At 33.9% G+C, this 16,606-nt stretch overlaps 1 protein-coding gene across 4 annotated transcripts in view; it reads left to right on the top strand.

The window, feature by feature from the left end:
• EPHA7 (EPH receptor A7) overlaps window positions 1-16,606 on the top strand; it is a 168,788-nt gene that overhangs the window by 42,881 nt on the left and 109,301 nt on the right. For all 4 annotated transcript variants that reach the window (XM_087443895.1, XM_004422130.3, XM_014781117.2 and 1 more), the window contains exon 4: window positions 16,389-16,544. In XM_087443895.1, the coding sequence (XP_087300021.1) occupies window positions 16,389-16,544 (156 nt within the window). The remainder of the gene's footprint in view (window positions 1-16,388; window positions 16,545-16,606) is intronic.

The raw sequence follows: 16,606 nt of genomic DNA, 5'->3' as shown, positions 1-16,606 counted from the left end.
ACCTTTTGCAAAAAAGTATGCAACAATATATTAATCCATTAATAAATGGCATGTTTATGTTAAGCTTGTGATTCTTCAGAAGGGAATGCACCGGAAGAAAAGGGAGAGTAACAAATATAGCATAAACCTTTGTCATTCTAGAGAAGTAACTTTTGGAGATATTGGTAAATGCTGAGAGCTAAAAATACCTCTAATTTTGATATTATCATTTAAGCTCACTAATTAAATTATCTTCATAACACTATGTGATAATCCTATGTGGTAAACAGCTGATAGTAATGTATTAAATTACAGAGAATCAAGAATATACAGATTTTCCTCAACTTACGACGAGGTTATGTCCTGATAAACGCATCATAAGTTGAAAATATTGTGAGTCGAAAATGCATTTAATATACCTAACCTACTCAACATCATAGCTTAGCCTAGCCTTCTTGAAATGTGCTTAGAACACTTATGTTAGCCTACAGTTGGGCAAAATCACCTAACACAAAGCCTATTTTATGATAAAGTCTTGAATATCTCATGTAATTTATTAAATACTGTACTGAAAGTGAAAAACAGAATGGTTGTCTGAGTACAGAATGGTTGTAAGTGTATCGGTTGTTTACGTGTTATCTTGTGGGTGACTGGGAGCCGCGGCTCATTGGCACTGCCCAGACGAGAGAGTATGTACCACATATCACTAGCCAGGGAGAAGATCAAAATTCAAAGTAGAGTTTGTACTGAATGTTTATCACTTTTGCACCATCATAAAGTGCATCAAAAATCGTGAATCAACCATCCTAAATTGGGGACCATCTATATATATTGATGGCAAGATTGAAAACTGTTTCATAGTATTTCCACAAATCATATTGAATAAAATAAATATGATTTTAAAGTATTTTACTGCATACAAGGTTTCCTGCCCTAACAAAGTATTGGTTGAAGAAATTTAAGTGTAGGATTCACTATTTCTGAAAAATCAGGGCTTCTGTTTTATACTTGATACAAATCTGTTTTGCACTTGACCAAATTCTTGAGTTTGGATTTCAGAAAAGATAAGAATTATTGCCCTTAGAGTCTTCTGTTAAATTTGTTATTTTTGGCTTTTGATATTAAAGCAACAAAGTAGAATTTTGGATTATCTGAATAAAATTAAATGTAATATAAACTATGAAGAAAATGTGATGTCTACTGGTTCATTTCAAATTTAAATTGTTATAAGTATTGACTATGTCAAAACACATAGATATCTTTTATTGTATTATTATGTTTCCCAATTAAATATTTGAATAGAAAATATATAAACCCTTTTCTAGACAGCTATTTTGACAATTCTTTTAAGAATTATACACTCTATCTAAATCATAAATCTGTATACTATGATTTAGAAAAGAGTAATGTATTTTAAGAATGCTCTATTCTCTTTGCAATATAACTTTATCTCAAAGAGTAATGGAAGAATTAGTTTAGTTAAAATTAATCAATTTGCGATATAGTTATTAAGGCAAATGCCAGTATATGAACTCACTCAACTATTATATTTTCCATGTGAAAAGTAGAATGTTTAACCATGTTAAATAGCTCTTAGGTTATTACAACTACAAGCACAGTACAACACATTTCATGAATGAACAGAAAACTAACTATTCAAAACTTTGGGTAAACTGCATGCCATTTGGATAACAGGTAAAGGGCAATGCACCTTATCTTGATAAAAAATTGTTTCCTCCAAATTTTAATTTTGCAAAATATTTTATAGCACTCAGCAGTATCTGTTTGTATGTTAAGAGAAGGATTTTATTCTTGGAAAAATCCAAGAACTTCAAAACCTTTATTGACACTGTGTCTTGACATATTCCTTTGATACCTGTAGCTTGAAAAGATTCACTTTTTAGCCTCTTACGTAAAGGACCACTAATTTAACCTACAAAAAATAATGTTGAAAAATAACAGAAGGAAATATTCTTACAAGGTTAGGACTCTCTCCTTTCGTAATTGTTGGCATTTGGCAAGGATCACCCTTGGTCTTGTCATACCATAGGTACTATGTTCAATTTGGTAAAATGAAATAAAAGCACATGAAAATTTTTAAACATGAGATAACTCATTTTTTCACTGGCTTACATCCACTCACAAAGATGTTTATTTCACAATTTCTTATATAATGCTTGATTATCCCTAAATTACATAGGACTAAGTCAATGACACTGTGGCGTTTAGACATTCTGTTTATTTAGACATATGTACAACTAGTATTCTTATTATTTTGTTGAACATTTACCCAAAAGGGTAATTCAACTTAAATGTTGAAAAAAGAATCTCTTCTAATATCTAATGTTCTCTGACCCATTCCTCCTGGTATCCATCTGTGACAATATGTTTTCAAAATCTGTCATCTGCTTTTCTTCTATATGTTCTTCCCCATTTCATTTGGGTGCAGTCTTTGAGCTGCTTTTTTCCTTTCTTATTATCTGTTTTCTGGGTAGTATAAATTGATATTTCCAAACCTTTAGGTAGGTTTTGAGATGGTTTGATTCTAATTAATTAGGAAGATTTAATGCACTATCAGCTCTCTGTACATACTGTTGTATTATAACACCATTAGTATAGAGATAGAATCAATCATTATATTCTAGTTTATTCTTTTCTTTGTAAGAACTTTCAACAAATTTTTTATTTGGAAGTCTACACATTTACATTATTATCCTTTCCTGTGAGAAAGCAGTATTTCACTTCTAAATTTCTCAGTTATGTCAGATTGAAATACGTGGGCGTGTGCGTGTTGAATTCAATACTTTGTAGTGCTTGACGTGACTTTTTCTGAGCTCACTCTTAATGTTAAGGTACTTTATGTTTTATCCAGTTTTCCTGTTAGGTTTAAGTTTCTACTTGAAAAAAGTGAAATATTGTATTTACATATAAATAGGCTTTAACTCTTAGTTTTGTCATGCCCCTCCCTCCCATAGGTCATAGGCAAAATGAATTAATTTGTCTTAGAGACATATGAAATTGAATGGGAAAATACAAATGTACAGAAGGGTGTGTGGATATATGTGTGTGTTTGTGCTCATAATAAAAGAAAACAAAAGACGTAACAGCCCATCGTATTTAAATTAGTTTTTTTGTTTACAATAATTGTTTTTAAAGTTTAAAAAAGAGCCAGTAAGAAATAAATTGAAATTATTTTTCATAATGTAAAGCATCAGTGATATTTCTGTGTTTTCCGATAGAAATGTTAATTACAAGAATTTATTTTAATAGTGGCCTGTCTAGTTCCAAATTACTAACAGAAATGAAAGTATTTGTGTACTTTCTAGAATATGGCAATTCTAGATTATCTAAAACTAGAATATTCTTATTTTTGAGTTTAGATAGGTCATATATTTAAAGAAAAATGGTCTTTTTTAAGAATATAGAAGGTAGAGAGGGAACTATTATTCTTTAGCTCTTTGTCTTCGAAAAGAGCCTTACACTGAAAGTTTTATTATGATTATATTTTACAACTTAATAGTTTTCCCTCTCTTGGACCTTCCCGCTCCCATGTTCAAAGAAAATGCTTTAATTATACTCTTATAAAATATTTTGCATCTCATTCACTTATTCATATTACTATGTTAAGGATGTGCATAGAATCATGTTAGAAATCATCTAAAGCATTAACCTAAACATGGCTGTGCAATTGTCTCCCTGTACAGCATAACAGGGAACTCCTTAAGAATAAGAGCCCATGAAATGTCTTTCCTTAACTGATGCGGTCAGGACTGTACAAGCACTCCACTAAGAATGTGCCATGCCATTTCTGTTGATCTGATTACTAGAAAAAAGTTACTCAGTAGTGTCGGTGAATTAACCTTTGGTAAGTGGGATGGTTATTTCCAGATGCATAATGCTATAGGATGAATAAAGATTCTTTCACTCCATAAATATAAGTTAACCTCCTGGTTAGCTTATAGCTAGCACAATGTGCTAGGCATTGTGCTAGGCTGTGGGATCCATGGATACATACCATAATCCCTGCCCTTGAGGAGCTCACAGTGAGCTGGAGGAGACACACGTGAGGAAATAAATTATGGCAGCATTAATGCCATAATTGTGTGTGTTGTACAGACCAGTTTGTACTGTCCTCCTCAGTAGTTTTAGTAGGTTAGCACATAGGGAGGCGGTAAAGCTTTTAACCGATTCACGGAGGATGACTTATTCTTAAAAAAAAGAAACTAAACTAGATAAGATGTCTCGTTACATATCTGGCACCGCTACTTTTTCTAAAGACTTTACTAAAAAACATATTAAAGGATATTCTAGTAGTGCCTAAGTCATCTTTTTGTAAAATGCTATGGATGCAAAGTTCGTAGGATACAGATAGAGCTGTGTCAGATTATTTGCTTGGTGTGGAGATAAAAATTAGCAATTAACTGGTTTTCTATTATTAAGGAGTAGAAAGTATGGGAATCCAGTGAGAGAATTCTTACTATTTTATGTCTCTCCAACAATTCTGTTAACATCACACACATATATATATACACACACACATACATATATATGTATGTATCTATGTATATGTCTGTTTGCTTTGTGTGTGTGTGTATGTGTGTGTATGTGTAGCTAACTCCTTTTTTGAAGAAAGGATTGAGCTCAACAACGTCATGTGTTGTAAGGATTTATTCTGCCTGTTATTTTCTTTTATTTCTAAGAATTAAGGGTTGAGTGAATCTCCTCATTGTCCTGATGCATCTTTTTAAAATGTCATGCTTCGGGGTAAACTGATTTCTTTATGGTCTTCAGAAAATTTTCCACTGACATAACAGAAATGATTATTTATCTTCCCACGTGTTCAAACTGCCTTAAACCGCTTTAGGGTTATTTGCTTCACAAGACTTAGTATTGGTCCACATTTTATAACTAGCTAAATAACAAGAAAAATAGCCTTCATAAAATAACTAGAAAGATTGCTTTAACCTGATGATTTTGTTTCAATCATTTTTGAAATTATCGCAGAAAACTGATGAAGAGCCCATGTTTTACGCTGCTTGAAATGGAAGAACTGCTCTTTATTTTAAGAAATTAAGATGGAATTTATTCTTTTTTTTGGCTATAGATCTTGCAAATTTTTTCTGCAGATATGTAGATTTAAGTATATTGTAGGAGAAAAACCAATTATTGATGAATCACTCACAAAATAGTCTGATTTTAATTATTTGAATGGAACTAAAAATGTTCCATTTATTAAATGTAATGAAATCTCAGACATTTGTATTTATATAATATTCCTCATCCAGCTGATGGTTTTTGAACTTGAAGTAACCTGCCCTCATGGAATATTCTGATATTGCCAGATCTACTATTAGCCTCATTGAAAAACAAGCCAATAACTGCCACAAATAGCTCTCCAGTTTAAATATAATTGGTCAATAATACGTCCCTACACACACTTCCTGCATATCTACCTGTGCTGAATAGTTTTCTCACTTCACATTGATGAAATGCTACAGCTTTGGCAGGAAAGGTGACTTTAGAGTCTGTATTCACCACTGAAATAGGAGATAATTAAGCACATTGTAAAAGATACAAATTAAGGCACAATATTTATAATTTATATAAGTAATTTATTATGAAATATCAGAAATTTAATTAGTTTACGCACATAATCAGCTGATTATCCATACCGTTTGATGCTTGGTCAAAAGGTAGTATAGTATTTAGAGATCATTATATTTGTCTTTCAGCAGATATAACTTTGGTCCTCTGCCTGGCACAATGCAAAGAGTAGGCAAACAATAATTATTTACTCAGGGAATGAATGAGTAATTTGGCTATATTTGCCTAATAATTAATTTGTTTTTCTTGTTTGCATACACATCTGATAATGGGGAAGTGGCTCAGTGTTTATCAGGGGTAGAAACTAGAGTGGGATTAAAATTTTGCGTGAAGATTGACATTGTGAAATAATCATAATAGTTAACTATCGAGTGTTTATTCTCCACTAGGCACTTTTCTAAGTTCTTCACATGAATTAAGGTACTTTAATTCACAACAATCTTGTGAGATAGTCTTATTATTAGGTTCCTCTATTTTAGATATGGAAAAACTGGGCTCAGAGAACTTAAGCAAATTTACAAAGGTCACACAGCTAACACATGCTAGAGGGGAAGCCAAACTTACAGTTTATATAAAGGACAAGTCATAATGCCTTTTCAGGGTTGTTGAAGTGAGGCCTTATGTGATGAAATTAACAATGTTTATCATTCAGAATATGAATTTTATCTTTTAAGAAATGTTTTAAAAATGACTATGTTAAAACAAGAGTATTGATCTTTCAAAAGAGGTATTCTCACTTAGATATTTTACATTATCTTTTGTATGTAGAGCCTTCCTTGTCTGACCTTTCTTGTTATGTTTTCAAAACTGTGAGGAAGGGACCGGCCTGGTGGTGTGGTGCTTAAGTTCACGTGCTCCACTTTGATGGCCCTGGGGTTCGCAGGTTCGTATCCTGGGTGCAGAACTGTGCACCCCTTATCAAGCCATGCTGTGGCAGGTGTCCCACATGTGAAGTAGAGGAAGATGGGCACAGATATTAGCCCAGGGCCAATCTTCCTCAGCAAAAAAGAGGAGAATTGGCAACAGATGTTAGCTCAGGGCTAATCTTCCTCACAAAAAAAAAAAACTGCGAGGAATAATTTAGCATAATGAGAATGAATAAGGAAACTGAAATTATAAAACTTATGGTATTATAATAAATATAAGAGAAATATTTGAAAATAAACTAGACAGTGCCCCTGTCTGAAATCTTCCTAACACCAATTGCTTTAAGAAATCTCCTTCTTGCAGCTCTTGTTCATAATGACATGCCCTCAAGAAAATCTTTTAGTGAAATAAAAATAATACTCAAAAATAAGCCACATTTTTTTAGTTACTACAAGTAAGTCATATGATGTTTGAGTTTGGTTAGCTAGCTTCCCCTAATTTAAGTGTTTTTAGTCCATGGGAACCCTGTAATTATACAATTTTGCTATAGGCTTGAAGTAGGATTAAGATTACCTTATTTTAATTCTTTTCCAGTGGAGTTACTAAATCTGAGATTTCACAGTTAATACATTTTTTTTATCTGTACGTTGATCTCTCAGAATGGACCCAGGAGGACAATATTGAGTGAGATCCAGAAGGGTCTGATTTCATTTTGAATCTCCCTTTTATGGTAGTTGATTTTTAAGTAATTTACATAATATTAAAATTCCATTTCTGGATCCTTACCTGCATGAGCCAGAATGAACGTGCACATCTCTGGGAACACAGGCAGGGTTTGACCACAATACACAGGGAGAGCTGGAGGTGAATCGCTAGGCAGAGGGACCCCTGACACAGTGCCTGCCGCTGCCTGTCAGGGAGAGCATACAGAGGCAGGACGGCACTTCTAGAACCTGTCTTTCACACTCTTGCTGAGGCACCTCTGGAAGACTAAGTGGGTATGAGTTTGTATATGGGGTTTAGAGGGTGTGGTGATGGTGGTAGAAGTGTATGTGTTTTTTTGTTTTGTTTTGTTTTGTTTTTTTGTGAGGAAGACCAGCCCTGAGCTAACATCTGATGCCAATCCTCCTCTTTTTTGCTGAGGAAGACTGGCCCTGGGCTAACATCCGTGCCATCTCCCTCCACTTTATATGGGACGCCGCCACAGCATAGTTTAACAAGTGGTGCGTCGGTGCATGCCCGGGATCTGAACGGGCGAACCCTGGGCCGCCGCAGTGGAGCACACACACTTAACCGCTTGCGCCACCGGGCTAGCCCCCGAAGTGTATGTGTTTTTAAAGGTAGCATTTCAATGAAAACAACTGTACGGGAGTTTAACAGCTAGATAACTGATTACTGTGTTATTAAAACAACCTTTTGAAAATAGAAATACAAAAAAAAACCCTAGTGTGTCTATAGCACTTAATAATTAATAACAAGGAAACAAGGACATTGAAGCCCAGGAATGTGAAGTGGCTTTGTCCGAATTACATGCCAGTTGAGTGGTGGAGTGGATTTGAACAACAGATCTTTGAGTTAAAATCCAGTTCTCTTTTGCTGTATCACATTGCCTCTTTAACATAGCCTAATATTTATAAAGTAGAATAAGAAGACAAAAGAGATTTTGAATGTTCTAACTTGACAGTATTTTCCTCTTTTTAAAAATCATTTTGGTAATCACATCAGAATTATGGTGACATTCTAGTAGTTTTAAGTTCAGCAAAATTCCTAGCATATTCCAAACTGATAATTTAATAAAGGAGAAAAAACTATGTTTACATAATGCTTTGTTTTATTTCCTTTTACAGTCTAAATCTTAAAAATAAAACTCTTTAAGCTTCTTATTTTACATGTGTTTCTTTTCCACTATATGTATCAATAAAACATTAAGTACTCAATTAAATAACACAAATAACATATATATTTATAATGCCCTGAAATTAATTTTTCTTTTTAGTTTCAAAAATTCCCAAATTATTTTCAGCACTCGAGTACCTGTTATCATAAATTTTGTATTCTGCATCATTTCTTTCCTAAACTCTTACAGGTTAGTTGTGAGGTAATATGGATGGTGCCTCACAAACTGTAGTATACTCGTCACATCATGTTGTTTTTATCCTCCTTGCCCGCTGTTCATTCTCAATGTGAAAAATCATAGCATATCAGTGACAGGAGGTCTGGCTTTCAGGCATACTTTTGTAATTATTCCCCCTGAGGCACTGTCAGTAGGATTAAAATACAGATTCTAGAGCTGCCCATCCTGGATGAGGTCAGCACTTTGAGCAGTGGGAGTACTATTTCTACAAGCTGTGCCTTCCCCTTTGCATTATAGAAGCATAGACATTAATATGACACAAATATTTGCAAACTCCTATGGAAACAGACTAGCTTTGCCTGAATTAAGATGTCCGTCTGCCATAAATAACAGCATTCGTTAGAATCCCTATGTATGTATGTAGATTCTGCAATAATATTAAAGCCCAGAAAGTTTCAATTACAGAACAATCCACTTATAGTTCATAATTAATAAACTCTTTGCAGCTGCATAACTGTGGCCGGAAACATCTGCAAAGCCTCATATTTTACACACAGACATATACACATAATTCCTTCAGAAAAAGTGCAGTTGTGCTTAAAATCACAGATCTGGAAATGGAGTAAGAGCTGAGGAAGCTGAATCTAGTATTCAGTTAGCTCATGGGAGGAGAAGGAGGTGGAGAGGAAACCAGCCCGTGTCTGGCAAAGTGATGTGGGTAAAAAATAAGAATGTTTAAGGTCTATTCAGGTATTCACTCAAAACTAACTTTGTAGATAATGTATCAAAAATCTCCCCTAAATATAAGCTTGGTATTGATAAGAATCTATTTCCTTTAAGTTATAAAATTACTCAGATAAAATTGCTACTCCTCGGGTAAGAGATAAGTTATTATTTATCTGAAATTAACAAATGGATAAAAAAGATATATGGATTATAGATTTTCCAGTTTTTTTATGTCAGGTAATTTATTACATCTAAATACAGCTTTATATAAATAGATGAATATAGAGTATATATTTTAGAAGAGCAAACTAATATCAACAGATAAAATTTGGTATTTTTTCTTAATGTTTGCTTACTTAAATGTTCAGTTTGAAGTTACATTATTAATGAATTTTATTATCTATAACAGCTTCACTGAGATATAATTCACATACTGTACAGTTTACCCATTAAAGTGAAAAATTCAGTGGTTTTTTTTTTTAGTTTAGTCCTAGAGTTGTACGACCATCAGTACAAATCAATTTTAGACCATTTTCATCACCCCAAAAAGAAACCCTCTATCCATTAATAGTCACTTGCTGTTTCTCTTCATTGCCCTCGCCTCTAGGCAACTGCTAATCTGCTTTATATCTCTATAAATTTGCCTCTTCTGGATGTTTCATATAAATGGAATTATACACTTTATCTTTTGTGACTGGATTATTTCACATAGCATAATATTTTCAAGGTGCATCTGTCTTGTAGCATGCGTCAGTATTTAACTCCTTTTGATTGCTGAATAATATTCTATTGTGTTTATTCATTCATTAGTTGATGGACATTTGGCTTGTTTCTGCTATGAACGTTTATGTACAAGTTTTTGTGTAGATGTATGTTTTCAATTCACTTGAGTATATATCTACATATATCTGTCAGCCCTGGTGGTCTACTGGTTAAGATTCCATGCCCTCACCCCCGTGGCCCAGGTTTGTTTCCAGGTCAGGTAACCACACCACCTGTCTGTCGGTTGTCCTACTGTGGAGCTGCCCGTTGCTGTGATGCTGAAAGCTATGCCACCGGTATTTCAAATACCAGCAGGGTCACCCATGATGGACAGGTTTCAGCAGAGCTTCTAGACTAAGACAGACTAGGAAGAAGGAGCTGGCCACCCATTTCCCCCAAAATTGGCCATGAAACCCTATGAATAGCAGTGGAGCATTGTCTGATACAGTGCCAGAAGATGAGAGGATGGTGGAAAAAGACCGGGCAGGGTTCTGCTCTGCTGTGCACAGGATCGCTAGGAGTCGGAATCAACTCCACGGCACTAACAACAAAAATATACCTAGGAGTGGAATTGTTGGGTAGTTTGGTAACTACATTTAACCTTCTGAGAAACTGCCAATTTTTTTCAAAATGGCTGCACCATTTTACATTCCTGATTTCAGTGAATGGGGGTTCTAATTCCTCCATATTCTTACCAACACTTGTTTTATCTGTCTTTTTGATTATAGCCTCCTATTGAGTATAAATGGTATCTTATTGTGGTTTTGATTTGCATTTCCCTGATGGCTAATGATGTTGGGCATCTTTTTGCATGTTTATTGGCCATTTGTGTATCTTCCATGTTTATTGGCCATTTGTGTATCTTCCATGGAGAAATATCTATTCAGATTCTTTGCCTATTTTTAATGAATTTTAATTTTTTTCATTTTTATTTTTCTTAAAATTTTAATTTATTAGATTTCTCAATAATATTTTATTGTTCGTCAATTTTATGATGGAGTTATTTTATTGTAATACATTCTTTAGAGACTTTGACAGTCTGAGAAAAGAACTAGAACCTCCAGGATGATGATTCTAAACACCTGGAAAGCTTTTAAAATAAAGAACTATCCAGGCCCTAATCATGATTTAATTATTGTGATAGAGCCAAGGCATGAGTTATCTTTTCAAAGCGCACTAATGTGCAGCCATGAGGACAGCTGACTAAGATACGGATTACTAGTACTTTAATGTGCAGGATGGTGTCAAGGATGTTTGAGACATAAATTGTAAAATTATAGCTTAAGATTTCCAAAAAAACAAGCCCATTAATGACCAGGAAATCTTTCTTGGCTGTAGAAGAACTCTAGAAGTATGTGGAATTTCTTGGGTAACCAGTTTGTGGGAGAGAGTCCTTAGACATATAATCAGACAGGATTTCCCCCAAGTTTACCCTTATAGGTCATAGAACTAAAGAACCAGGACAAGTCTGAGTATATGCAACCTCATTCAGAAGGAAGAGATACTTTATTTCACCTACTTACTTAGCCTCAAGAGGAGTAGAGATTTGTTTGAGGCTTTTAGGATGGCCTTTAGGCTTGTTCATTGAGAACACAAAGTTGTAACACCGTTACCCTGATTGTTCACTGCCTCATGCAAGGATATACTCCGACGCCTGGCACCCCATTGCTTAAACACTTGGCATTCGTTGAAGACGACTATGGGATATGTGATTGATAGGAGAGTTTAACTGAGAGTCAGAATACAAGGCTTTAGTATCAACTCTTATATGTTTAAATATCTTTGTGTTCAGTATTTTGTTGCACTATTCTTCTTCTTAAGTAATTCATTTATAAATGGGAAACCTTATTGCCTTGGTGTTCTTTTTAAAAGAATTTAAATCCCAAATATTATTTGAGCCAATTTAGTTACATAGGGACAATATTACTATTTAAAAATAGTTGAAATTAATTATAATAAATTACATTAATTTAATGTCAGGAAATAATATAGCAGATTTTGTAATATAGTATATTGTAGTATAATTTAATGGATATATTTTGGTGGATAATATTGTTACTGTCTAGTAAACAGAAGTTTCATATGCTTCCTAGATTCCTCTTTTCTTTGGTCATTTTCCATTTAAAGAAAAGGCTAAGTGAAAACTTGCTTAGTGTATGAAATCTGACAAGATTATGTTTCTTGGCTCTAGGATAATGAACTAATGTTATTTTATTCATTAAGGCCCTAAGGACTGAAAAAAAACAGTCTAAAGAATCAATCCCAGGTTTTTGTGTTAATACTGAAAAATACTATTATTAAAATAATAGGGGAGGGGCCGGCCCCGTGGCTTAGCGGTTGAGTGCGCGCGCTCCGCTGCTGGCGGCCTGGGTTCGGATCCCGGGCGTGCACCGACGCACCGCTTCTCCGGCCATGCTGAGGCCGCGTCCCACATACAGCAACTAGAAGGATGTGCAACTATGACGTACAACAATCTACTGGGGCTTTGGAGGGAAAAAAATAAATAAATAAAATAATAGGGGAAAGATTATTTTTACAAAAGTAATTAAATAGTGAAAACAAATTTTATACATATTCCCAATCTTCATCAATACAGTGAAACATTACCTTCAAGCAAATATTTAGTTAAAAAAGCAAAAACATCAAAAGGCAAGAAATTAACGTGTTATGTTTCTTGTTGTAACTAACTTTACCATAGTGCACGTGCCATATTAATTAAAGTTTGCTTTGAGTTCAAATGCTATTGAACAAATTGAGAAATAAAGCAAAGGAAGAAAAGTTTCAAAACCGCTATTGCACAGTTCCTAGAAAGTTATTCTTTTATACCTCATGGTTAGGTATAAAGGGAATTTATCATTGAGGTTTCAGAAGGCATTTACCTCCAAAGACTTTTTTTACTAGCACTTTTTGGAAAACCAGCTGCATTTATAGAGAGAGGAAATTGCCTTCATTTCCATGTAGCCTTTTTGGGAGTACTTGGAGATCTCATCTAATTCTTCCTTATGTGATTGACTTTCAGATATGCCACTTCACCCCAGTTTATCTCACGGAGTAGTTTACTCTAGCTATTTCATGTAGATATCTCATCTAAAATTTTAATTTTAAGAGCATCTGTTACTTCCTTCCCAAAATTTTACCACCCAATTGCTCACTATTATCCTAAGAAATACAGCTTATGTCTTTGTATGTTTTTAGCTTTACTCTTTTTTAAAATTGAAATATAATTTGTATATGATATCCTATTAGTTTCAGGTGTACATCATACTGATGTGATATTTATATACATTACAAAATGATCACATAAGTCTAGTTACCATCTGTCACCATACAAAGTTATTACAATATTATTGACTATATTCCTTATGCTGTACATTACATCCCCAATGACTTATTTATTTTATAACTGGAAGTTTGCACCTCTTAAACCCCTTCACCTATTTCACCTGCCCCCACCAACCCCTCCCCCCTCTGGTAACCACCAGTTTGTTTGGCTTTACTCTTAACACAATAGCTCCAAAGATTTTGTACTTATTTTTAATAACTCTAAATTACAAGTCTCCTTAGAGGTTAAGTGAAAACTGTCTTGTTACAACTTATTATTTTCAATATTAACTGAACTGAGATAGAATATTACTTCAAAGAAAAAAGGTTAAGACTTTTATGACCACATTTTCCTGGTATTGCCTCTATCATTATCTATTTAATGATAGCCATACATGTACTCCATAATTTTGCAGGCATCTTCAGTGCCAAAATTGATACTGAAATTAAGAATACCTATTTAATATCTCTCCTGTAAGGTGTGCTAGGATATTACTTCATAGATATCTAAATTAAGGTAATAGGTTTAAATTAGTAAAAGTGCGTAATAAAAGACAGTAGGGATTCATTGAAAATTAATTTTTAGGGTTGCTAAAGCTCTTGAGACCATGGAATAAGTGCCAAACTTTGGCTCATTCAGTAGTCAAGGCTGGTGGAATAGCATATGGTTGAGTATCAGTAGTCCTGTGTTCTAAATCCAGTTTTAACCTAGACAAACGGAATTATTTGAAGAACTTAGGTTACTTTTGCTTCAAATCTGTTTTCCCATCTGTTAAAGTGGTAACAGAATTTAATGTCATTTGAAAGTTGAGTGATAAGGTTTTTAAATTTCTCTACACTAGGTACCATATGTATTCTACAAATTATGTAAGTTGAGCAAGAAATGTACCTCTTTATTTGTGAAAAAAATAGGAATAAGTCTAGAGTTGGAGGCTTTTATTTGCTATGGGAGAATGAGAATTCTGACGGATTCTCCTAGGTTGTTTCCTGCCTACTAATTCTAGAAGTTTTAGTAGATGTTAAATCATGTTGCCATTGTGTTCCCCCCTCCCTGCTTCCTAACATCCTCTCCCTGTAAAAAGTAAATACACACATAACGTCATCAAAGACTGTCAGCATACACCTCTTCTCTCTGTCTCTCTGTCTCTGTCTCTGTCTCTCTTTTTTTTTAACTTCTCTGGGGCTTAATGTTATCCAGCTGCTGGTTGTGAGTACAAACATTGCCTTCTCTGTTTTATGGATATTGTATCTGGTCATTGAATTACAGATAATACATTGAGCAAGATACAGTGAATACTCAAAGAAAGGAATTTCCATCCTTAGATATCCAAGCTAAATCCCTTACCCTACCAGTTAAACGTTCTTTTATGTGGCAAGATCATATCTTTAGAAATGTTTTAAAGTGTTATATTTTTGTTATATTATTTTGTAATCAATCTCATTGTTCGCCCTGTGCCTTAGATTTGTAGTAATTGCTACTGAGAACACGGGGAGAGGCATTAAGCTTCTTTGCCTAGTATGTTTGTGAGTGCTTTCCTCTTGTATGAATTGAGGAAGCCGACTAAAGGCAGACTGGCTTCTGAAGGCGGTGGTGGATCATATATTTCAAAGAGATGGCTGTAGTTCAGTTTCAATATGTATCATTTATCTATCTATTGCAATATAACATACCTTTAAATTAAGTTTCTGAGTCGTCCAAAATACCTGTCTTGTTCATGTAAAACAGCCTTATTTTCTAGAAGCTCAAAAGATGATTTTGAGCTCTCAATTATATCAAAGTATGCATTAAACATTCAGCATGTGAACAAAAGTAGAGAAGATAACTTTTTTCTGGCGAATATACCATCCTCATAAGATAGGATTGTTTATCCTCACCCCACGAGTGAAAATGTGATTCAGTGTCTGAATAATGCCCAAGTTAAGAACATTACATAAGCTTGAATATAATAAATTAAAACTTACAATTGAATTTATGTTAAATATTCACTAATCTTTCTTTATAGATATGATTTATTAATTTATATTAAATTTGAAGGTCACTAAGACTTAAATATATATTCATTTAATAAATACGAACGGTAAATTGAATTTATTTAATAAATGTATAATACCATCAATTAATAAAAAATTGTTGAAATAATGAAAATGTAATTTGCTAGATTTCAATTGAAGATAAATATATACAATGTCCAGTGATAGTAGATGGTTCGAGGTTACTTGACTTAATAACAAACAGGATCGAGATGAGTCAGAGCATCTTCACTAGGAGATGATGGACACGTTCTCTGTAGGTGTCTGTTCGTGGCTGAGAGTAGTTGCTGTGTTAATGTAGCTGTACCCTTCATCTCTCCCAGCAGAGGAGAAACAGTTGTTGTCTATTTACAATTGGTGGCTTTCTCCTTATTTCTGGTGGAATAAGTTTCTTCTATTCATAAGATTTCATTATTTTTAGTAACAAAGGAAGTTCACTTAGTGGAAAGCAGCCTGCCTTATACCATAAATTGGTTGAGATTATCTTGAAGTGTCCTGAAAATTTGGGGGGAATACATTTCTATAATTTGCAGATGAAATTTTTTACATCATTATTATTTCTAGTCAGGTAATTAAAATTATTTTAATATATTTCAATATGAACCAAATTAACACATAAAAAGTTAATTTACAGCTATATTAGATTAAGGAAACATACCTTTGAAGTGTGTGAATGCAGATCAACAAACAAGTTAATTATATTGAAATCAAAGTTACCCTGAATTAAATATCCTAAGATTTTGTCTAAATAAATTACGCTTGTGTTCAGTTTTGAGCTCTAGACTTTGGACTAATGCCAAGTACAGGTGCAAGTTTGCTGTATCACTTGGTTTTTATTATTTTCTTTTAAAATGCAGTATTATACAAATTGGATTATTGATATACACTAAAACAAAATTTTGTCAGAAAAAGCTTGTTTTTCACAAATCAAACCTCATATTTTATTCATTGCTAAATATTACTAAAATTTACAAAAGTTCTATTTGCTCTCATGTTCCTATTTTCACTTTTTTTGCATACCCAGCCTGTGGCCGTGGGTTCTACAAATCTTCATCTCAAGATCTTCAGTGCTCTCGTTGTCCTACTCACAGTTTTTCTGATAAAGAAGGCTCCTCAAGATGTGACTGTGAGGATGGGTATTACAGGGCTCCATCTGACCCCCCGTATGTTGCGTGCACAAGTAAGTTCATAATAGTAAACAAAGAGGGACTTTCAGATCCTTTTTACTCATTCTACTATTGT

Source organism: Ceratotherium simum, chromosome 19, assembly GCF_057802395.1.
Source record: "Ceratotherium simum simum isolate JZ-2026a chromosome 19, ASM5780239v1, whole genome shotgun sequence".
NCBI classification, from domain to species: domain Eukaryota; kingdom Metazoa; phylum Chordata; class Mammalia; order Perissodactyla; family Rhinocerotidae; genus Ceratotherium; species Ceratotherium simum.
The sequence above is the reverse complement of the archived record's forward strand: the minus strand, read 5'-3'. Positions and strand labels throughout refer to the sequence as shown.